Source organism: Athene cunicularia, assembly GCF_003259725.1.
Source record: "Athene cunicularia isolate RWA chromosome 14 unlocalized genomic scaffold, athCun1 chr14_part1, whole genome shotgun sequence".
Taxonomy (NCBI): Eukaryota; Metazoa; Chordata; class Aves; order Strigiformes; family Strigidae; genus Athene; species Athene cunicularia.
The window spans coordinates 15,804,705-15,828,844 of record NW_020799118.1 but is presented as its reverse complement, the minus strand read 5'-3'; the positions used below and the strand labels follow the sequence as shown (position 1 = coordinate 15,828,844).

The window sequence follows — 24,140 nt, the reverse complement described above, 5'->3', positions numbered from 1 at the left end:
GCTATGCACAGATGGAAAGGGTGTGCTCAGGGGAAGTATTTAGGTCTAAGAGTTAAAAAATTAAAAGGACACACCCCGTTTCTAGAGGGTCCCCATTCCTGCAGCTGGGACAAGCACATGATCCTAGTGCAGAAATCATCGAGAAGAGCAATAGTATTCTCTGGAATTCATCTGACTAATAGTGACCTTGGTTATCTAGATTATTCCCTCTGCCCACCAAAGAGATCATAACTGACGACCCTAGGAAAGAATGGCTTTAGGGGAGGGTCTGGAACCCGCTTGCACAAACTCGGATAAGAACTGGTGCTCTTGCTGGATTTGGTACTGTGTTCACAGTCACCAAGACACCACTGAAGTCCAAACAGTGCAGCTTTTTTTTGATGTGCAACCATAAAAAGCTCTATTAAATAAAACAGAATACATTTTAAATACAGAATGATTAAAAAAGGGTTGAGGAGCACATAAAATAGGGCTGAAATGTGTGTCACTAGTCCATTCTTGCTCCACCATAAAAGGCACTGGAATTATGTCTTCCTATACATGTGACATGCCGAGAAGTATCCCATTCAATCCAATGCATTCGATGGTAATGAGGATAAAACTGAACACGAAAAAAGCATCCCTTTGGAGGAAAAAAAAAAAAATCCAAAACCCAAAAGAAGTAGACTTCTCAAAGTCAATGACTGCATCTCAAAGTGTCTCTCTAAGGAGTCTTCCTTCTCCTCCAGAGGGGAACATCAGGTGGTTCATTAGATTCACCACACAGGAAATGTTAAGTCCTCCAATTAACTGTAGCACAGTTATATAGTACAATTGAAAATCAGTCAAATGTCTTCAGAAAGCACTGGCAATGCTAGAATTATCCAAGTAAATCCAAAGCAGAAGAAAGAAGCACCTTTCATACCCTCCACTGGGAGACCAAGGAGGTAACTGGACTTGGAGGTACTTGGCAGATACAGACACAGGTGGGTGGGAATCCACTGCAAGAAAGCCAAGCCACCCGCATCTCCCTGCAAGTTCTAGCTCCTGCCAGTGCCAGGGAATGCATGAAGGGCAGCAGCAATAAAACAGTGCTACAAAATGCTTCTCTCATTAGGGCATGGCTCACGGTGGCCCTTTGTGTGGGGCTTAGCTCTGAAAGCCTCTGAACAAACGCACCAATGAGTTCCTCGTTGTGGTTCAGTCTCTCCAGTTGTCGTGAGGAAAAAAGAAAAAAGAAAAAAAAAAAAAAAAGACACAGCCAGTATCCAAAGTTCATGACCTGTTCCTCTTGGTTTTATCCTATGTGTGCTCTAGCTCCCCTCCTTGCAGATGTCACAACTTGCGCTGCTGTGCATTGGACCCTTTGCCATGAAGCTGAGAAGCATCTGAAAGAAAATAAAATCAAGTGGGAAGGAGGTTTGGCATCAGCTCCACGGAGCTGTGTGCAGCTGGGGCAGCCAGATCTCTCTGCACAGAAAGACCTACTTTTCCCTTCCAGCACCAAGGAGTCAGGGGGTGCAAGGACGTGCTTGGAGACATCCCACAACTGGGAGCAGCCTTGCCTCTGCACCTGAGTAAGGGACACGGGAAGCACTGAGGGTCTCCTGTGGCCTCCCAGCAAAAGCACCACAGCATGGACTCAGATTGCTGGTTGACTAGCTAGGCTCTGCCCTTCTCTAAAAGCCACCCCACCATGTCTCCCATCTAGGAAACTAGAAATACATGGTACTGGCTGCCTTGCACTTAAAGGTGGTTTAAAGTAACACTGTTAGTACACCTTTGCCATTGTTTAATGAAGGCATTAGGTGCCAACTGATAGCAACAGGAATCATAGGAATCCACTGAAGGAACAGAAAGGAACAGACGTGGAGGGAAAAAGAGGAATGCACTGAAGAGAGAAAAAGGAAGGAAGTTTAAGGAAGTAGAAGTTTTCCAGGAGCAACTAAAACTCCCATCAGACTGCGATGAATAAATGGGTGTACTGAGATGTTGCAGTTAAGCAGCAGTGGCACTGAGCAGCATAGCAACAGCTTCTTCTCCAGGCCAAGGACAATTCCTTCCATGCAAGAGTTCAGCCCCAGCATGTCACACTTCTAAAGTGAGCAGTCAGAGCCTTTGCCACAGCACCAGCACACAGGCACCTCCACCAGCCAACGCAGCAGTGACAATACACAAGCAAGCACTGGATGCTCCTTGCTCAAACACTTTTTGACAAATGCCAGTATAAGCATTTTCATTTAAGACATCAAGGTTTCCTTGCATTTGTAGCAACCTCCCAACACACCAGAGTCCTCGCAGCTTTCAGACAGAACAAAGCAGCTGTGGCCACCTGCTTATACAGCCAACCATAGCTTATGCCACCAAAAAAATTAACACATTTTAAGATCATGGTGGTCATTTAAATATCTGTGTTCTTCTACAAAGCACCACAGTTGATGTTCCCAGAGATGACAGCACTAAGCTCCATCCCCAATCTCTATGTGAAAACAGCAAGTGAGAAAGCAGGTTCTGGCCAAAGCTGTCTCACTGGTCAGTTTTTCTTCACTTATTCCTAGTCACCTTTTGTCTGCTTGCAGCTTTTGGCACTACGTCCTACTTAAGAGCAGCAGTTCATCAAAACATTGTTATAAGCTTTATAAGCAACAGAGAAGTAACCACTCTAAATTCCCTCAAATAACAGGACGGAGAACTCCTCAGTGACACAGATTACACTTCATACCCCATGTTCAAACCAAAATCAATCATCTCACTCTCCAGTAACTGTGTATTGACAAAGAGGAGGGAACGGTCTGTCACACCAGTGGTTGCTGCTAGTACCACCTCCTGCTCCACCGCACTGGAGAGACATAAAAACCTGCCTCAGACAAACTAAAGCAAAAGAAGCAAAGACAACAAATTCTTTGAATTTTCACCAGTGCACAGCACTCTCTTCTTTCTTCAGCAAGCAAGCTCTGTGCTCAGCAGACAAGAGCATTTTACCCCACGACTGCTACAGGAGGCCACATTAACTCCAGCAGGTTATCCACACATCTGATGGCCTTAGTGCCACAGTATCATGCACATCCACTCCTAAATCAGGCTTGTATTGCCCAGTGAGACAATCACAACAGCAGCAGGTACTAAGACACTGGTACTGAACTGCTAAAGAACACTTGTTCAAGAAAGCAGAAATAGCAGTTACCAATGGGATAAGTGACTCCCTGGAGCAGATAAAAGCCCAATCTGCTGGCCTTGTGTTTCAATTTTCTGAATGCTGCATGGATCTCCCTTACTTCTCTCCTTCCTCCACAGTGCTACATATTTACACACACTCACAGCCCACCAGGCAGGACTCCATTTACAAACAGAGAAGGTGTTCTTTGGAAATTTCTTGTTTTATGCATTGCTTCTGCAGGCATCAAACTGGGGCAGGAACAGGCTTAACTGCAAAATCATCACGTTGTCATCACCAAGTAAAGCAGTCTCCATTTACACTACAAACTTGTCACGAAGGAGATGCAGGCAATTAGCTCAGTGCACAGACGCAAGACATTCTGGTCTGACACATTTTATATAGGTCACCAGTAACAAAACTCCAGAGAGCCAGAATATTCATTCCTGAGCAGTCCTGGCAGACTGTGCATAAACATGCACAGCTTTAATCCTGGCAGGATAATTCTTCACCATGATGCAAGCAGCAAAGCTGAGTACCTCCAGGAACCAACACTTGCTGTAAGCACCGAGGGCTCATCATTCCACAAACGCCCAAGTTTGCCCTGGCTAACTAAACAGCCAAGGACACAGAGAGCTACGCCTCGCTCTGCACCTCAGGGAGGCCACGGGCTTTAGCAACCGCTGCGCCTGTCAGACAACGCAGACAACCACTTCGCTTTCACCCCTAGAGGAAGTATCTGCTGGGATAGAGGATGACTCACGAGGCAGAGGACAAACACGACCGTCTGACAAGTTACCTGGCAAACTTTGCGGTAAATGAGTGGACAGGGCAGAATGTGGGAGTGGCGCTGCATGGTGGGGGCTGGAGTGCAAGCCAGCTAGAAGACCTAGAGAGAAAAACAAAGAAAGGAGAGGGGAAAAAAAAGGAACAAATATACATTGAAGACAGAAATGAGCAGAGGAGCTGCAGCAGTTAGCCTATAGCTCAGCTTCCAGCCATTGGGACTTCTGGGCTGGCTATACGGATGTGCCCAAGGTTCTCCAAATGCAACCACTGGAGATATAAATGCATGAACTACAGCATGAAGCAACAGCAAGAGAGATGAGTTGGTCTGCAATGGTTTAACATGGCAGAGCACTGGTGTTCTTGTCACTGACAGCACAGGCACAAGTAACACACACATGCATGACCGGGAGCATACTCACTGTGGCCAAGGCCATGGTGGAAAGTTCCTGGAGCAGGTCCTGTAACTATTGCATCCTTTGATACTCCTGCTTTTGGGGAGGAGTCTGAACTGAAGGAGATGACATGAAGAGGGAAGGAATGAATAGGAGAGATAATACCTAACGGGGTGGAGCTCAGGGCAGCTGGCAGCTTTGGATTGCTGGACTTGTAGGATGGAGCCAGTACACTTAAGGAGGAAGAACTTGTTAGCAGCACAGCTCCACTAGTTCCTTTCTGAAAAGCAAGAGAAAAGGTCAGTCAGCAGTGGGAAAACCAAGGCATAGCACCATTTATATTTAAAGAACTACAACGCATGGAGCAATCAGAAAGTGCTCCTTGCAAGAAGCACCCTCACAGCCAGGGCCCAAGAGCTGCCAACCCTTGAGGCCATCTGGAGGTGCCCAGGTGTCCTGGTTTCAGCTGGGATAAGAGTTCATTTTTCTTCTTAGTAGCTAGAATAGTGCTGTGCTTTGGATTCAGTATGGGATTTGATATGAGAAGAATGTTGATAACACACAGATGTTTCTAGTTGTTGCTAAAAAAATCAAGGACTTTTCAACCTCCCATGGCCTTCCAGTGCACAGGTGCACAAGAAGCTGGGAGGGAGCAGAGCCAGAGCACCAGACCCCAATTGGCCAGTGGAATATTCCACATCATATAATGTCATATTCAGTATATACATGAGGGTTGGCCGGGAAGCTCACCCTCTCACTTCCAGGATTGCAATTTTGGGATCTTCTTTTCTCTGGGATCACTAGCCAGGAATGGGCTGGGCATCAGTCAGCAAATGGTAAGCAACTGCATTGTGAATTACTCGTTCGTATTCTCTATTATTACTATTATTTTTTCGGTTTAATTTCTATTATTAATTTGTTTTTATCTCAACCTACAAGTTTTCTTACCTGTTTCCCTCCAACTGTCTCCCACTCCCCCAGGTGGGGGTAGGAGCGAGCAGCTGCGTGGTGTTTGGCTGCCGGGTGAGTTTAAACCATGACACCAGGACACTGGCAACCCCCCTGCTGGACGCTACACTCTTCTAACGTGACTGCACTGGAGTTCCTTCTGTTGTTTCCTTACTCTGGAACTGTGCCTCCATTAGGCAGAGGATGCGAGTTCCAGGCAGGATGCTTCCTACTCACTTTTGGCAGCTGCTGACAACTCAAGTCACCAAGGTTTGGTGCTTTGAGATCTCTCCCATGGATTTGAGATCCACCACCACCGGGGAATGCTTCTCAGCTCTCCATCTCAGTAACGGACAAGGTACATGAGCTGAGCAGTACGTCACTTTCAGGCCCATTTAAATATACTCATTTAATTGCCCTGCTCTTTCCACATGCCACAAAAGAAGTCAAAGTATAAGCAGCCAACAGCAAAGCAGTACAACAGTGTCAGGAATGATTACTTTTTTTTGCTCCAGATGACAATTAAGGTGCTTATACCTTTAAATACAACGGCTGAATAACACAAGTCTGTATCGGTAACCAAGGAGTCCTTCATGAGACATTAGATCCCAATGAACTCAGACCCTGAATTCCATAGTGAGCTGATTCCAAACATCACTTCAGTGGCTTATGGGAGTAACCAGCGAGTAACAGAAAGTGGACAGAGATAACCACCAAAGAAAGCTGAGCAGGCATTTTGAGTTCACAGCCCAGTACCAAAGGTTATTTATTCTAAAGGTCAGTTGTGAAAAAAGTGGCAATAATATTAAAATTACTTATGATAATTTAAGAAAGGCCAGTTCTGCAGAACTAAGTAACCACAAATTGGTCATTATAATTTTAGTTTATGCAATGATTTTTAGGTCTCCTGATAACATGCCTTACTGCACTTCTTCCTGACCCAAATGGGAGCCCTACTGTCCCCATAACTTGCAAAGTCAGGGCAGAAACATTACACAGCCTATGCCAAAATTGCAGTCTGGAAGGTACCACAGTATTTTGCTTAGCTGTTACTTTAAGCTGAAAAATGAAAGCTTAAATTCTGGAGTGAAAGCCCATGACAAAGGCCAAGACTTCCTAGCCTAAGCAGCCACGATCCAGACAGTCATTCAAGAATTTCAGGACATGCTTTGGAAGTCATCACTTCATGGCAGGTCTGAACAAGGTAAGAGATGGCTTGAGACAATGCCACGTGGTGTCCTGGCTTTAGGCTGGGCCAGCACATCCCTGCTTACCGGCACAGAGGTAGAAGATGCAGTGCTGCTAACAACAGCTGGCTTTAGGGAGGAGGTCAGCAATTTGGCCACCCCTTGAGTGCCCCCACTAGAATCTCCATTTGAACCTCCAGGAGGTGCCACCAGCGTCAGCTTCTGCGAAACAGGCGTCTTCTTCACTGAGGAGCTTGAGGAGGGGCGGCTGGAGGACTGGCCCGAGGAAGGAGTCTGCACACTGGGCAGCAAGCTCCCAGAGGAGCAGCCCTGGTTTGCAGAAGCTCCAGATGAGGAGCTGCTGGAAGAAGCCCCGTGCTTAGAGAGGGAACTAGAAACGAAGGGCGATTTGTAAGATTGTCCTGAAGAGCTAGAGCCACTTGAGTGCTTTCCTGTGTAGCTGAGAGACGATGAGGATGAGCCTGGGCTCTTGTGGGAGCTGCTGGAGTTTTGGGTGCTGCCTGGTGATGCAGAAGAATGGAAGCTCTGAGCTTTGGTTGATGACTTGACCTGCTGGAGGAGGGAGCGCTGGGGCAGCGGGGAGGAGGACTTGGGATTCTGCAGTTTGACAAATGGAGCCGGGGAGGTGAAAGTTTTCTGTAGCTGGCTGCCTGAGTGAAAGACCTTCACCTGAGAACCCGGCACTGGGGTGGAGGTCTGAGGCCCATGGCTTGGCCGGACCAGGCTGTGGTGTTTCTGCTTAGTCTGGTGTGCATCGGGAATGATTTTGCTGGGGGAGGCTTGGCAGGAGAGCTCTTTGTAATTCGAGTTCTCTGTCTTTTTGTCTTGAGAAGACTGGCCCAATGCCAGGGCCTGCTCAGCCAGGAAATTCAGAGGAGACTGGAGGGAACCAGAGGATGATGTAGGGGAAGGGTTGGACTTTGGAAATGTCCTCTTCTCCTCTGAGGATGCAAGACTTGGGATCTTCTCTGGTGGAGCTTTTGGAGCTCCAGGAAGAGTAAAGTCAGGGCTCCCTCCTGCTCTGCTGTTCAGCACAGCCAGTTCCTTGGAAACTGCTTCAAGGGAGGAAGTGGGATTATGAATTAAGTCCTCATCCAAGGAGTCATCCATGAAGGTAGCAGGAGTGCCAGTGCTGCTGGCCGCTTGGGTTGTCCCAAGGGACAAGAGTTCTCTGGTTTGGGCACTGATGCCCAGAGCTCCTCCCTGGGGCTCTGAAGACAGAGCTAAGGTGCTGCTTGAGGGCACTGAAGGAACAGAAACTGACATCTTTTTATCTGGCTTGCAGGAAGATTCCTGGAACAAAATCAAAGAAGGCAGAGTCAGAACAGAAGCAGGGTTCACTGTGAAGAGGGAAGGGAAGGTTCCAAATTTGGGGATAAGAGGCAGAATAAGCATGTTCTGTGCCTGACACCCCACCACCCCCCTCCCAACAATTTTAGCTGCTGTTCTAGCTGTTTTTTCAAGCCCAGTACTTACTAGAGCTACTTCACAATAGAACTTCCTTGTACCTAATGTACAGATACAAGGCTCAAATACAGGATTTAAGATTGCAGTCACCTGATCCTGGTATATGTCAACCATGAGAACCAGAAAACAAAGAACTCACCTTCACTTTCACCTTAGCAGGGGCTATAACTTTCTTCTTCGCCCTGTTTTGAGGGAGACAAAAGAAACACGGATCACTGAATACCCCAGGGAAGCATCCAATTAGGGAGCACGCTTGGGCCCTGTTAAAGATGATCCACTGAGTCTTTTGCAAAGAACCGAGAGAACAGAGGCAGCATCTCAGGTTGCTAGGATCCAAAACTGTGTGACATTTAGTTGCTGCTCTAGGAAGCCCCGACTCCCACGCAGGGGAATGAATTAGGGAGCGGAGCAGAGTCTTGAAATGGTAGCAGAGCAGTAAAAGCACTCAACAGACACATCCTGCACCGGCTGCAGGGCTAGGAGCTACTACAGGAACCCACTGCTGACCTAACTATAGCAAAACCCAGAGAGAAACTGATACAGAGACTGTTTTGGAGAAAAGTTACACATTTCATCTAGGTTCCCAGAAGACATCAAGGATGCAAAAGCATCTGCCAAATTCACAGAAAATACTTCATTTGGTCTGGTCAGATGCAATCTCTCGTACAAGACATCCCTGAACTGCTGGAATGGTATGGCTGAGGGAAGGATGACTCTACACTCTATTTCATACTCTTTCTCACACTTCCCCTTGCTCATCCAGTGCCAAGAACAGGACCGTCTGTCAAACAGACATCAGCCTAAGTCCGTATCATCATCTATTATCAACTGCCAGCAAGACCCATGAGACCCTTTGGCATTAAAGCACCTGCCCAGCTGGATTCCAATGGCTGTCTCGGTTTGCCACCCACAAGCCTCTTTGCACCCATCTTCACTAGCTTGAGCTCACTGTACCCCTCCTTTAACCAGGCAACAAGAAAGAGGGAATCCAGAATCCAGTAAGGACTGACTGAACAGGTAGTAATAATCACAGTGCCGGCATCACACTCCATTTTACCGTGATCTGCCTCCCTGGGACTAGCACAGAGGCCTGACTCCAGACTCTTGAACAAGGCCAGGAGGCGACCTGGCTTCAAAGTTCTTATCTTTGAGCTTACTGTAAAGCACCTCAGGAAGGCTGTTGGTGGGAAATGTCACGCAGAAACAGCTACTTTCCCTAGAACTCCCCAAATGAAGCAGCGCCAAACTATGAGATGGGAGCCAAGTTCAGGTGCTCCTGCGTGATCCACCCAGGCCCCAGGGAACGGAGTTCACCAGTTATCACTCCAAAGCAATGCTGCGCGATACTCACAGGACTGATGTGAGGTGTCCATGTACACGCCTGCTCTCCTTAAACAGTGTCCTAAGAAGGGAAGAGAGCAATGAGAAGTGATATCCAGCAAGACCCAGTAGAGCAGCTGGGATCACTGGAGACAGAGCTGCACAGTACAGCAGGGGACTTAGTGAAATTAAAACCACAGAGAGCAAACAAATATTCATCCTTTTTCCAGGAAAATCCTTCTGAACTCCCACACACAATTTCCTCTCTGGGGAGCTATGCTTGTAGGCGCTGGAAAGGCCATTAAGGCAGTTGTTGGACAAAAACTAAGGAAAAAGCTCTGCCAGCTTAAAAAGCTGACAGCCAACTGGAGAGGCAGTACGATTATTCAAGCTGGGCGTTACTGCTGCTACAGCTCATCCAAGAGCTGGCAGATCACACAACAGCTCTTCACCAACTTCAAGGGAGAGAGGTTACCTTCCCCTGCCTCAAATACAGCAACATGGATGAAAAGCCTTCGCACGTTGCGTGTCTCTGTTGCCTTCGCGTCCCCAGCAAACAGCTGAGGTGACTTCTTAAATCAGCACAACCATTTCTGTAACAATTAACTAACCACAACCAATAAACAGAGCTTCATCCAAACTCTTCATCCAAACTTTACTACCAAGGAGAAGTAAACCAGAATCTCACACGAACACTATTTCACCTAAAACAGCTGCCACTCACCTGCCACCTTAGATGTCAGGGTGAGAACCTTATAAATACACCTTCAGTACTGGCATATGGAATATGCTTCCCATCTGCTATTAACAGCTTGACAAAGGCTTTTGTCATCCCTTTTCTGTTAAAAAGCAAGCTTATTTTAACCCTAGATTATGTGAATAGCCTTTTAGTGCTAACTGAGAAAAGAGGATCATGGCAGGGCCTCTCTGAACTCATACACAAAGTTGCTACTCTGTCTATCTTTGAGTTCCTCTTAAAGATGAACATCTGTGATCACAATGACAGTGAATCAAGCTGACCAGACCATAAAACTGTTTACAATTCTTCTAGTGTTGCAAATCCCTCCCCTCCCCTTCTGTGCAGCTGTCAGTCTACTCTCTGTTGTTAAACCACAAAGTCACAGGATATCACGAGCTGGAAGGGACCCATTAAGATCATCAATTCCAACTCCCTCAAGTCCCTTCAGGCTAAACCACTGTTCTCGAGCCACTGGAAAGCAACCAGGAAAACCATTTTTATTCAGTTAATTCTGCAGTTAACTTCACTGGAAGGCCCTCCTACAGTGAGTCTTAGGTGAATATCTGTATGCTTAAAAATAGTTTCACCTACAAACTAGGGGCAAAATATTTTCATTTCCTTTTATTCAATGAAAAGAGTTTTTAAAACTTGGCAAGCTAAGACCCTCAAACTGGCAATATCTTCGTTAACTAAGGAATCTGCACCCACCTCCTAATGCCAACATCACGCTACAACCATGCACATCACTGCTTCATGTGCACATGCAACTGCAATAAATGGCTGTGAACCTTTCCAAATGGATCTGTAAAGTGCTACTCACACTTACTGCTCTTAAGAACTAGTACCTACTTTTTCCTTTATCTCCCATGAAACCAAAAAAGCAAATTCAGCAGAGAGAAGACAACAGCGCTGCCCAGCTCTTTAAATGCAAAGAGATAGAGATTCCAGCAGTAGGACTGTACAGTTGTCCTTTCTTTAAAACTATTGAGCAAAACAAAGCAGGCCAGAAGCTGATGACAGTCTCGGTAGAATGACTCTGCAATTTGTATGGCGCTCTGCAATTGCCAGCTCAATGGCATGGATGATGGAGGGCGTGAAAGAGCAGGGAACAGCAGTGAAGACACCAGAAAGGGTAAAGAAAACCACACCAAATTCCTACTTACTCTGCTGACTCTCTGATGTGTCTTGTGCAAGTCCATAAGTCCCTAAAACTTTCCACTTTGCTTTCTTTGGGGAACTCTCTAGGGAAGACTTCCCAAAGTGTCTGAAAAATGTATTCTTCATGAGACAGGTTACAAAGTGATCCTTGGTAATACAGGTTCAGGAAACCACAGGCCAGTCAGCCTCACCTCAATCCCAGTTCCACCTTGCAAATTGTCACTGCCAGTGGCATCCATCAGAGGTCAATACAAGGCCAAGACTAGTCAGTGTCATTTACAACCTGAAGGGCAGCACAGCCTGCACTCTCAATAAATTTGAGGGTGTTGTGAAAACGGGGGGAGGGGAGAGAATATGTTGGAGGGCAGGGCTGCCATTCACAGGGAGCTGTAGAAAGGGGCCAACACAAACCTTGCAAAGTTCAACAAAGACAAATGCAAAGTCCTGCAGCTGGGATGGAATAACCCCACGCAGCAACACAGGCTGGATGCCAACTGGCTGTGTAGCAGAAAAGGAACCATGGGGCCTGGCAGACAAGTTGAACGTGAGCTGCTGCTGCAAGGTTGCACTGCTGAGAGTTAACTATATGCTGGCAGGTATTAGCAAGAGCACAGCCAGCAGTTCAAGTGCTTACTCCTCTCTATTTAGCACTTATGAGGTCACATCTGGATACAGCATCCAGTTTGAAGGTCCCCGCAATACAAGAGAGATGTTGACAAACTGGACAGTCCAGAGCCACTATGATGGCTGAGGAACAGGGACACATGACAGACAAGGAGAGGTTGAGGGAAATGGGTTTGCTTAAGCTGGAAAATCAGAAGATCAAGGAGAAGTCTAACAGCACTCTTCCACTACACAAAGAGTGGGGAGGGGGTGGGGAGCCACGAAGAAGATGGAGCCAGATCTTTCTCAAAAGTGCACAGTAAAAAGCAAAAAGAGGGAATATTCAGTTCAGTGCAGCAAGGAGAATTCTGATTGAAAATAAGAAGAAAAGACTTAATAAAGAATGACTAAGTACCAGAACAGGGGCCCAGAGATGCTGTGGTAATCCCCATCCTTGGAGATTTCCAAAACTCCACAGGACAAGGCCCTGAGTGTTCTGATCTAACTTTGAAGCTAGCCATTCCTGAAGCAGGGGTAGGACTAGTGACCTTCCGAGGTCCCTCAGGACAAGGAATCCTTGGAGTACAACTCGATTCTTGCTCACCTGGCCTGCATCCAGCCTTTCGGCCAAAGGGACTTCACCTCGCCATCTAGGAAGGTCTTCACATAATCCTCTAGAGACTGAGCCTTATTCTTGTCAAGGTCATAACCATCCAACTTAATCTTCACCAAGTGGCAAAGCAGCTCCCTGAAGAACAGGAAGATTTCAAATACAGTTACGTGGATTCAGTTTCCCAGTTGGAGGTCATTCTCTCTAGCCAGGGCTGGATAAATACACCAAGACACGCCTGGGTCTGCACAGCACCCTGCCAACAAAACCGACCCTGCACTGCCTCCGCAAGAAAGAGGAAGGGAAAGGCACGTTTCTTGCTCGCTGCGTGCACGTACATTGATGCACCACGGCAGAAAAGCCTTGCTACCCCTTCCCGTTTTAACCTCTTGAAACATCAGAGGTAGAAAACCAGTGACAGATTACAGGCGTCATCAACAACCACAGAACTGAACCTCTCCGCAGACCTTCATGCCAAGAGGCCATGAGAAGGCAGGAAATGAAGCTTCCTCTGTTCTGAATGAATCAGCCATCTACGGAGCAGTACTCCAATTTGTTACAGGATAAGATGGAGATGACAGCAGGATTGACTCTCATTCTATCCTTTGCTACTCTCCCCTTCACCCAGCAGTCTGTTCCTTGTCAGACCCCTGGGTGCCAGGCGCAGCACACCCCATTAGCTGTAACTGCTTTCACAACCAGAATCTGGTCTTGGGAAGAGTCTAGCCTGTAGGATTTCAGCAAATCAGCCGAGATCCGTCTTTTCCCAAAGATCTGTCCGTCTTCTTAGCACTTCCTCAGAGTTGGCCTGTGCCTGAAATCAGCTTAATTTTGCAATGTATATAAGGGTGAGATTTTATAAATGCCATAGTGGCTTCCATAAACAGCACAGTCTGTCACAAACCTCCAACGAGGCAGATGATCAGCGCTGCTCTGAAAACAAGATACAGATATCGAAATGCTTCACTTCCAACTGCATAAAACAGAGCAAGTCACAGGTTCACTTAATATCTAAATTATGCAAACCTGATTTCATCATTCCATTGAAATTTCTTTCGTGGCCCCATGACACGCTTCCCTCCTTTTTCTTCATCCTCCTCATCATCAGAACAAACTCGATCTCGCTGATCTTTGTCCTTTTCCTCTTCCAGCATCCTAAAATGGAGACAGTGATAATGTGGAGGTCATTGTCCTGCAGATTCAAGGACAGGATTACGTATCTTTGAACAACATTGTTCAGAGGTCTAAACAGTCAATGAGAACACACGCATGGGAATAGGGCCTAAAATTTCTTGCTTAGGGGCAAGCTGAGCTAAGTGCTCAAGGTAGGAAACCTCCCAATCTTGTGTAATAGAGGCCACAGGACTAATCCAGCCTTACTGATCTCAGACTGCCATGTTCTTAAAGACACACTCACACGGGAGTGAAACACTTCAGACAAGTTCTGGTCCCACCAGTGATGCTGTCTGTGGTTAGCATCACCGCAGATAGCACAAAGAATGCACGCAGTTTAATTAGGCCAATTAACGCCCATCAGAAATTTCTTACTACAGAACAAAAATAGGCAGTAAACTTCACGAGAGCAGCCTACAGCTCACAGGGAACCTGCTGAGAAGGGCTACAGATACACAATGAGCAAATGAGGAGCTTACTTGGCAAACTTGGCCTGAGTATGGGCTTGGAATTCCTCCTGGTACTTGGCTAACTGCTCTGGCATGGCCCTTCCAATGGCTTCCTTCAGCTTCTGCAGAGGTTCCTTCAATCGGCCACCCTGGAGCAACCACAGAACAGACTCAGGTTCCACACGGCCTGTTCCAGCCGACACACCCCAGTCTGGCAGGTCAGACCTTGCCAGTGCCGAAGCCGCACCAGACATGCTGCCTGAACTGGGCTGGGCGGAGGACACCACCACGTCACAGAGACAACAACTGTGCTCTGCAGCTCAGGGGCTACGGGCACACGAGACAGGGCTCTGCTGCCAACTCACTCACCTGCTCATAGAGATAAAGTTTACGGGCACGCTTGACCAGAGTGTCCTTACTGCACGGGAAGAAAGCAGCCAGGTGGGCATACACCCCTAAGCGGATCTGGCTGTTCAGCTCCCGGGTCTGCAGCTCTATGCTGAAGAACAAGACAAACACGGCGTTGACCAGGGACCGGGCAGGGGTTCTCTAAGCAACATAAACATGACTCTGAGGCAACCTGGGGCGCTGGAGGCAGGGATAGAGGGACAAAGTACAAGCCAAACTACATGACGGCTCCTTAGATTATAAAATCAACAGACTCAAGCCCTTTATCCCAAGCTATGCCTTTTAATCTAGTGTCAGGGTATCTGGGAAAGGAACAGAAGGATGTCAGTAGTCTCCTTTATTCTGCAGTTCTTCCTGGCAGCTGACGTGCAGGGGTGTCAGGCAATGAAATAAGAGGTACACACTGCTTATGTCAGATATCATGGCGGTCCAACTCAGGATAATATAGAATCAAACTTTATCCCTTGGGTTTGAACTTACTTTCAAGCGAGTGGGTTACAGAGTTCAGTGTGTGTCAAACCCATCTACACAGTTATATATAACAGACTATTTTTTTAAGCCACTTCTCAGTGTCAGTGAGTGTGAAAACCCCTAACTGATTCTATAGCAGTCATACAAATCTATCTAAATCTCTTCTGAATGTGGTTAAAGTTATCAGTTTGACAACAGATTAGGACTGTTTGTGCAGTCAGCACTGGAGTGCTGAAAGGTGATAATCACCACTGGAAACCAGAGGGAAACAGACTCCTAAATTTCCCTTTGGCAATTCCCTTCAAATGCCTTGATAAACCTTAATGAAATTAAATCCTCTGCATAAGTATTGTTACACTGCCATGATCACAAAGCTGTGTGCATTCATCAGCCTTCTCCAGGCACTTGCAGAAGAATGAAGCCATTATCAACAGCTGCGTGAAGCAACACTGGAATTCCATAATCAAAAACACAGAGCAGTAATGGATTTCCTCCAGTTTGCACAGAAACCAGTTGACCACAGCAGCCTTATCCCAGTTAGAAAATATTCCATACAGCATACAACTTAGATAGCAAAGAACATGCCTGACATCTCTGACAGTGAGAGATTACTGATCTTGTATCAGGCTGCAATCACAGGTCAAGTGACCGAATTTAAGCACACAGATCTCAAGCATCATCATGAGAACAGGAGGCCTGGACACATCCCCTCCAACATTTTGCTACCTCAGTTACACATCATATTTCAACTGAAAGCCATTTCTAGGAGACTTCCATGTTATCCTAGGCATGTTCTGCATGGAGGACCTGTATAAGGACACCCCCACAACTCCTGCTAAACCTGCTCCTGAATTTACGAAAAATGCTCTGCCTAATATTCTCCTTTCCCCCTCTTCTTTCCTGGCAGCACTTACTCCAATATGATGTTGTTGATATCCTGAGTGAAGAATCTCTGTTTGCCTTCTCCCTCTGCAGCTCTGGCAGCCTGGAAATCAGCAAATAATACAAGTCATCATCAGTTCACAAATACAGACAAGCACAAGCAATCGAGTGTTTTTACACCACTTCAGAAATAATGTAAAACCAGGCACAGCTTTATTCTCCCACCAAACTCTGCGCCAGCTACCTGCTGTTGTTGGGCTAAAAGCTGCCACAATCTACAGATAGAAGAGAGATTGTGTCCTCTCCTCTTACCCCTCCTCAGTTCAAGCCCAACTCTGCCATCTGAACTGGTAAGACCAGTGGGCAGACCTTCCCATTCTGGATTCTCTTGTCCAGATGCACTGGCGTTGAGTGTATGGAGTTACTATGCTGGAGTGAACATTCCTCCATTTAATGGGGCAAAGGAGATGGCTTGGTGGTAACTGGTTTCTTTGGCATACTGCCTGTGGGGAGAAGGGACAGTTCTAGAGCATGGTTTTAACTTCACATTAGAGCTGTTCGGTTGAGTAATATGATCAGAGAGCTTGCCCCTGAACAGGAAAGATCGTCCTAGTCATGTTTAATGAGGGTCCGGGATACTTATCACCAGGCTTTCAAGATCAATCTTGATACCAAGCCAAGAAATCAACAGAAAGAGTAACAGTCAGAGGGGATATGTTATTTCCAATCAACACCATGGAAACTAAAAAAAAAAAAAAAAATTTAAAAAAATCCTGTTCAGGAAGCTTCCTGAGCTATGACTGCAGCACACACAGCACTGCCCAAAAAAAATCACACCCGTGAAAAATATGTCCACTAGGAAAATAATTCCAAGAGATGAATGAGATAGTAGAAAACTGCCAAGAGCTTTCAGTCTCTTCTGAGTGGGGATGTAAACATTCACCACAAGGCACCGTATCAAGTTAGTGATGCCTTGCATGGAAAAAGAGATCAGGAGACAAAGGCATGATTTTGAAATCCCCTGATTTCACACTCCAAGGCTGAGACTGGCAAGCCATTAATTTATGCCCAGAAGGTGTACATTCCTCCCTGTCAACAGCAGGTCACAGACAGCTGCTGATATCAAAGGAGAAGGCTTAACGCTAAAGAGGCTCCTCAACAGGAAAATTCTTTTAGGAAGGACAGGGTTAAAGTTAAATCAGTTCAAGTAGAAGAGGAAATGCCTGGAGGCTCCATTTAACTCAGAAGATGCTCCTGACTGCTGGGATGGAAGAGACCTGGCTCCCAGACAGAGGTATGGCACCTCTTCATTCCCACCTGTAGCAGAGTTCATATCCCAAAATCCTAACTGACCAAAAGGCTTCATTTTGTTAAATCTTGTATTTCTCCTCCTTGGTTTCTTTTCTTAACATAGAGAGTCCAGCAACAAGAGACACAGCAGCAGGAAAATCTAAGCAGGAAAATCTGTGGGTAGTCTGCTAGTACACTATCTTACAGCAACATAACAATTAACTTGGTATCATGGGAACCTCTGTAACATTTTCCTTTAACTCAGTTATAGTTCAGAAACAGCTGCTTCAGTGTTTTCTGTTAACAGCCTGAAGAGCAAATAGAAACATCCATGAAGAACCCATTATTTTTATCAGCTGTGGCAATACTTTCTTCAATTCCTCCTTCTCTCCCATCTGCTCACCACCACTATACACACTTAAAATTTCTCAGCAGAACACAGTTACCCTTAACAGAAGCCTACCCTTAGTAACAGGAGTTAATTAAGTAAGAGATGCTTAAGTAACAGCCACTTGAAATTGATGTGCCCCAGCAGGCAGAACACACACCACCGCAGAGGTCTAAGGGCATTGTTTACAACTTAAAAAATCAATGTTTAAAAACAACACTAGTAGCAGGAACAAAATATCTGAGCGTTTGTTGACAGGCTGATGGTGACAGTCCTCACACCAGAGAAGCCCCACAGCAACTCTAAAAGTGCACTTCTTCGACATGCCAGGAGAGGGATCCCTGAGCAGCACCCAGTGCTTTTCCCACTTCTCCAGAGCAGTGCTTCCCAAAACACATCACAACATTTTGGAGAAGATGGGCGAGTCCCACAGGAGTCCAACTGCAGGAGGAGCTACTAGTGAAAAGATGTGGGATCACCCTTCTAGAAATTAATATATTCCACTCCCTAAACAGTACCCCAACACGGAGATGTTAAAAATGCATAAAGAACCCAAGTTGCCAGTGATGCAGCTCCAGCGTGGGAGATGCCAAATTGTACCCATGCCTCAGTGAAGGCATCTGCCTGCGTGACATGGGAAGAGGTTCTAACAAATCCTCAAGGCCCATGTACAGGGCTTTTCACACCTTCTCACCCTACAGAACGGGTAATGCTTTCCAGCTGCACTCTCTTACTTTACATAGAGAACACTGCACACCACAAGACATTAAAAATATTAGTCGAATTTGCCCTTCAGCCTCATTAATTCACATTTTAAAGTAATTCGTGTTAAATTGACTTTGGATATTATCTCTTGCATCAGGTCCATGCTTTGCCAAGAGAGGTAAAGAAGCCACACTGACAGGTGTTAATATTCAATAGAAAAGAAGGGCAAAGACTTTCACACTACCTGCCATTTGGGCATTCAAGAAAGTGACTTGGCCGTAAGAGAAAACTGGGTGACATATGGCACTACAAAAATCCCCCGCTGAAGCGTGCTCATTCCCAGGGTGAAGCCACACATACCCCGCAGAGCTGTCCCCCCTCCAGCAGCCACACAATCCTACTGCCCCACAACAAACAGCCATACCTGAGCCAGTTCTTTGATGCGTTTCTCTAAAGGGGCAGGCAGGCCCTCCGGGAGGGATGGCGGCTGCTTGAAATCCTGCTCCAAGCCCATCCCCATCGGATCGCTCCCGTCCTCCCCATCAGGAAAGGGGCTCCCTTCTGGGGATTCACTGAGGAGCCGCTCCAGGTCTAGGTCGGTTAATGAGTCCATAGCTGTCGCTGCCTGAAGCAGGTCGTTATCACTGGCATGGCCAAAGAGTGAGAGCAAAGGGTCAGGCATCCCCTCTGCCTCCCTCGGGGCTGCAGGTTCTGCTGGTGAAGGAGTCACCACTTTCTGCTCTTCATCTTTTTTCTTCTGAGCATCCTTCTCCTTCTGAAACTTCTTCAGCATTTCCTTGACACTAAGAGCGCCAGAGTACTTCTTCTTCTTCTTCTCCTTACTTGCATTTAACGCCGTAAAGCTGTAAACAAGTAAAGTGAATTGCATACAAGATGAAGGGGAAGAGAGGAGGATACCTTCACCCCAGTTCACTTCAGCCATATGCACTAATCCCCTGGAAAGCCTGAGCCCCTTAACCAATTACATCAGGGAAAATACTCTACAGTCTCAAGGTTTTAAGGTCCCACTTGTTCAGCTCTGAGAAGAGAAGGCTGACTTTCCTCACTGCAGAGAGGTGATGGAGCTTAAACCTATGCTCTTATTTAGCTACATGCGTTATTCCAGCAAGGAAGATGGGGAAATGCACAAACAACCAGTGCAGAGGCACTGAAGCAAGAGAGAGTTAGCGTGACAGCAGCCTGATGTTTTCTGACCATTAAAACCAGGAAAGCAAATTCTTTCCCTTGCTTGCTACAAAGGAATCATACACTGATGGTACCATGTCAGACATGTGGGTTTGTGTTGCCAGAAAGCAGAACCATGCAGGAAAAATGAAATCCCAAAAAACAGTTACAGGAAGAAGGAAAAAGTCTAGGAGGAAAATGTAGGAAAAGGGTCAAAAGCAACAGACAGTGACACTGAAACAGAGGGGCCAGCAGATCAATGCAAGGACAGACCAACAGAATAAGAAGACTCAGAACAAGAATAACTACTCAGGTTTACAGACCAAAAGGAAAAAAAGCTCTAAAAAAATCCTGCGCACTCATCCAAGAAATACATTGGTTAGGAGTACAAAAGATTACCCAGCGACAGCAGCAACATACAACCTGCCTTTCTACTGTGGACACCCATGGCCTGCTAACCTCTTCCTCCCTGCCAGCCTGACACACACAGCTCCAGTTCATGCACTTGCTGCCTGCCTCTCCTCCCCCAACTTTGTTCCAATACTCAGTATCCTTCTCTTCAGGCTCTCCAGACTCTGTTCCTACCATCAGAGACTAAACAGAGCTCCAAAGAACACCGACACTGCAGCTGGCTGTGCCCCTCTTTGCTCTTGCTGTGGGGCTCTGCTCCTTACCTGATCATCAGCTGCCTTTTCTCTCCCACTCTGACAGCAGTTTTATCTGCTGCTGTTGATGCAGCACGCACTCAAGCCACCCCACACTGCAACAGCTACTACTTGCAGAGTAACAAATGCCACCTGCAACCCTGAAGCAAGATGTCGAGCAGCAAGCAACCCCTCCTCCTCCTTCTCCTTACCCAGCTTTTGGAAACTTGGACTTTTTGGATTTCTTTTCCTTGTCGTAAGAATCATCTTTTTTCTTCTTTTTCATTTTTTCACCTCCATCTTTCAATTTCCGCTTCTGAAGAGGGTTAAAAGCAAGTCACAATCAAAGCCTCTCCTGCAACGCCACCTGCAACCCCGGAGCCACTTTGGGCCCTCTCCCAAGAAGTGGAGAACAGCTCCTTCCCCACCGCACACATTCACCCAAGCCCCAGACATCTCTCACCGTGCTGCTGCCACACACAGTCTTCAACATTTCACAGTGCACCCAGCTTTTACGCCAGAGACAATCCCACCAAGATAGGGGGATGCCAAGTGCTCCTGCTGCTTCCCCTTCTAGCTGCCTTTCATCGGTGTTATGAAAACAGGGCTCTCTCCACAGATGTGGCCACCAAAGAGAAGCACTCGTTTCTCCATCCCCATAATGCCAAGTGACTTTTCAGGGTGACAAGTGGCTGCTGTCCCCTCTCCTCTAGGAACCAGGCAGCCCCACCAGAGCCATCCAGGGCAGACATGCTGCGTTTTACTATCAAGTACAGGGGCAGAATAGGATTTCAAGTGCTCATCCCGATTCTGTCCACATCACTTCACAGATCTCGCTCTGCTTCGAATGTCAACAGACTTTTCATGCAACAAACCCTCTGAGATCTAACAGAGGAAAGAAATGACAAAGCTGGCTGCTGACCTTCGGACACTTCTTCTTTTTCTCTTTAACATAGTCATCTTCAGATTCAGATGCTTGCCGAAATTGCAGCGTTCCTGAGTTGATGTAAAACCCTCCATACTTTGTAGTAAGAGAAGCTGGAACAAGCTCATCGTACTGGAAATAACAGAGAACAATCTGTTGGCACAATAAGCTGTGTTCCATAGCTGAGCTGCTTGAAGAATGCAGCAGGATTTGTGCTCCCCCAAAAACAGCTGGGGCTGTGGACACCTGCTAACCAGCCACCTCCTGCCGCTTGGTTCCCCAGGACCTCTCGAGCACCAGCCCTGGCACACTCCTGGCCTGCACCCAGTGCAGGGGCTCCCCCAGCCCCAGCTCAGCCCTCGCAGGCAGCTGCCTTTACCCACCCACACTGACCCTCACCCTCACCCACCCCATACTCACTGCTTCAGAGTTATCGATGAAGGAGTCAGATTCATCGTAGCCGTACCCCATGTCGATCAAGTCCTGAATACGGTCCTTTCTACGTCTCTTGCCACCCTAAGCAGTAAAAGATTGACAGGGTGTTCATCTTTCTTTTCCAGTTACCACAGGGACAGCCCCGACACAGGACACTGACATTGGCTTCAGTACAGAAAAGGGAATGAGATCATTTTTGCCCCAAGCAGCAGCAGAACCAAACCAATGTTAACTCCCATCATACTGTAATCTCAGGATATGGAAATGAAGTTTTAGGCCTTGTCATACAGAACCAGAAATGGTGCAGCCAAATGTAACAGAACGCTGACCTGCCAGACAGGCTGACTTTGTGCCAGCAGACGTTATGTTGAATTGCGTCTGCACCCCCTTCAACATTTCTGACAGTGCAGAGATGACTGTTCTTCCATAACTACTGCACAGTCAGTACAAACTCAGTACTACATGCATCACACCTACACACAGTGCATTAGGGTGACCCATACATCAAATTTGTACCACAAGACAATACAGCAACTTGCTATCCAAAAGAGCCAGTTGTAAAACAGAACACAGATTTATTGCCATCTACACAAGAGAAGCGAGAGGAAGAACTGAAAGGAAATGGGTAGGACAGATCTGCATCTCTCACGCTACCCAGCGCAGTAGGGACCTAAGGGCAGCAGACTCACCAGAGCACCATACTTGGAGACTTGACAGATTACATCATGCCACAGCGACAAGGCCTAGAAATTAATTTTTGCTTAAGAAAATTAAATTTTATAAATTGCAGTAAGTTATTTGCCACTACAAGTGAGAACGTCATTCACTTTAAACAGACTTTCATCTGATTTAAGAACTTATCTGAACTACTTTTGTGGAGCACAGCCCTGAGACACAGAAAACAGCACATTCCAGCCAAGATAAAGGACTGCAGGAGAACAGGAACATAACAGCCAATGACCATTAAATATTACTGGTTCAGAGCTCAACAGCATTACTCAGTCCAAGGGATAATGTAATAGAAAGAAGAAAAACATACATATTTTTCTTCAAACTTCCTAGCAAGAGCCTCCACTTTGTGCCTTTCCTTTTCATCATCATTAAAGGGATCAGCAGGGTCTTTCTTCTGTAGAAATAAAAGAGACAAAAACATCAGAATCAATCCTGTCACAGTGCCACTAAAACCCCGTGCATTAAACCCCTCACAACTAGAGCATCCAGGCAGAAACTCAGACAAATCAACCTTTAGTACAGTATTTAGTACAACACTGTGTAATATCTTCATCAATGACACGGACAGTGAGATCAAGGCACCTCAGCAAGTTCAGCGATGACACCGAGCTGTGTGGGGCGGTGACATACTGGAAGGAAGGGCTGTGCCATCCAGAGGGACCTGGACAGGCTGGAGAGGTGGGACATGCAAACCTCATGGGGTTCTACAAGGCCAAGGGCAAGGTCCTGCCCATGGGTCGGGGCAATCCCAAGCACAAATCCAGGCTGGGCGAGGAGTGGATGGAGAGCAGCCCCAAGGAGAAGAACTTGGGGGAGTTATGGATGGAAATGAGCCAGCAACGTGCGCTCACAGCCCAGAAAGCCAACCGTGTGCTGGGCTGCACCCAGAGAAGTGTGGGCAGCAGGGCATGGGAGGGGATTCTCCCCCTCTGCTCCACGCTCCTGAGACCCCCCTGCAGTGCTGGGTCCAGCTCTGGGGGCACCAACATCAGGACACGGACCTGCTCGAGTGGGGCCAGAGGAGCCCACGAACATGATCAGGGGCTGAAGCAGCTCCCCTGTGAGGACAGGCTGAGAGAGTTGAGGGTGTTCAGCTGGAGAAGAGAAGGCTCCAGGGAGACCTTAGTGTGACCTCCCAGTACTTAAAGGGGCTACAGGAAAGGGGGGAGGGACTCAGGGGTGTAGGGACAGGATGAGGGGTAACGGTTTTAAACTGAAAGAGGGCAGATTTAGATTAGATAGAAGGATGAAATTCTTGACTGTGACGGTGGTGAGACACTGGCACAGGTTGCCCAGAGAAGCTGTGGCTGCCCCCTCCCTGGAAGGGTTCAAGGCCAGGTTGAACAGGGCTTTGGGCAACCTGGGCTAGTGAAAGGTGTCCTTGCCCATGGCAGGGGGAGTGGGACTAGATGATCTTTAAGGTCTCGTCCAACCCGAGCCATTCTATGATGGTCAGATTTTAAATTCAGAGGTTCAGTGAATGCTCTGCCCAGCCAAACAGTTGCAGGGGGGTGGGACTAGATAACTCTTAAAGGTCCCTTTCAAACCAAACCATGCTATGATTCTGAGAATGTCTCTAGGCTTTGGGTGCTTTCTCAGCTACTTCTGTACCTGTCTCTGCTTCTCTCAACTATCAAACACCAGAAAAAAAACCCAAGCAGCATGAACCATCAACTAAGCTAAGCGGTTTGGAAAAGCAACAATACAAACAAGTAGATTCAAATCAACTTTCTTTTCACAGAAGAACACCCATAAACACAACATTTAGATGCTACAGAAGTTTGCATGACCTCATATCCTGAGAAGTCGATTTCAACAAGTCAACACAATTGTCAGGGCAATACCTAAAAGCACCACGTCCACCACACAGAAGGAGATGCCAAGCACTAAGGTGGAAGTAGAACAGGGTCCCAAGAAAAAATACAGCCACAGACTGGAGAAACATCTCTTGCTTTGACGCTCTTTGGAAGAGAGCTCCTCATAGCTGCGAGCAAGCCAGGTACCAAAACTCACTCTACATCAAGCAGTTCCAAACTAAACAAGCATTATGCCCCACACTCTGCTACCAACACATCACCCCTCCAAC

At 46.9% G+C, this 24,140-nt stretch overlaps 1 protein-coding gene across 1 annotated transcript in view; it reads right to left on the bottom strand.

Moving 5' to 3' along the window:
* Positions 1 to 371: 371 nt before the first annotated feature.
* LOC113485817 (ubinuclein-1-like) overlaps positions 372 to 24,140 on the bottom strand; it is a 26,325-nt gene continuing 2,556 nt past the window's right edge. The window contains exons 3-19 of the mRNA XM_026859218.1: positions 22,362 to 22,448; positions 22,012 to 22,065; positions 21,308 to 21,403; positions 20,885 to 21,019; positions 20,175 to 20,278; positions 18,558 to 18,996; positions 15,783 to 15,853; positions 14,359 to 14,488; positions 14,020 to 14,138; positions 13,394 to 13,522; positions 12,362 to 12,505; positions 9,289 to 9,339; positions 8,077 to 8,119; positions 6,537 to 7,763; positions 4,342 to 4,594; positions 3,933 to 4,022; positions 372 to 1,367 (exon numbers count right to left, since the gene is read on the bottom strand). Coding sequence (XP_026715019.1) covers positions 1,315 to 1,367; positions 3,933 to 4,022; positions 4,342 to 4,594; positions 6,537 to 7,763; positions 8,077 to 8,119; positions 9,289 to 9,339; positions 12,362 to 12,505; positions 13,394 to 13,522; positions 14,020 to 14,138; positions 14,359 to 14,488; positions 15,783 to 15,853; positions 18,558 to 18,996; positions 20,175 to 20,278; positions 20,885 to 21,019; positions 21,308 to 21,403; positions 22,012 to 22,065; positions 22,362 to 22,448 — 3,225 coding nt within the window. The 3' untranslated portion in view covers positions 372 to 1,314. The remainder of the gene's footprint in view (positions 1,368 to 3,932; positions 4,023 to 4,341; positions 4,595 to 6,536; positions 7,764 to 8,076; positions 8,120 to 9,288; positions 9,340 to 12,361; positions 12,506 to 13,393; positions 13,523 to 14,019; positions 14,139 to 14,358; positions 14,489 to 15,782; positions 15,854 to 18,557; positions 18,997 to 20,174; positions 20,279 to 20,884; positions 21,020 to 21,307; positions 21,404 to 22,011; positions 22,066 to 22,361; positions 22,449 to 24,140) is intronic.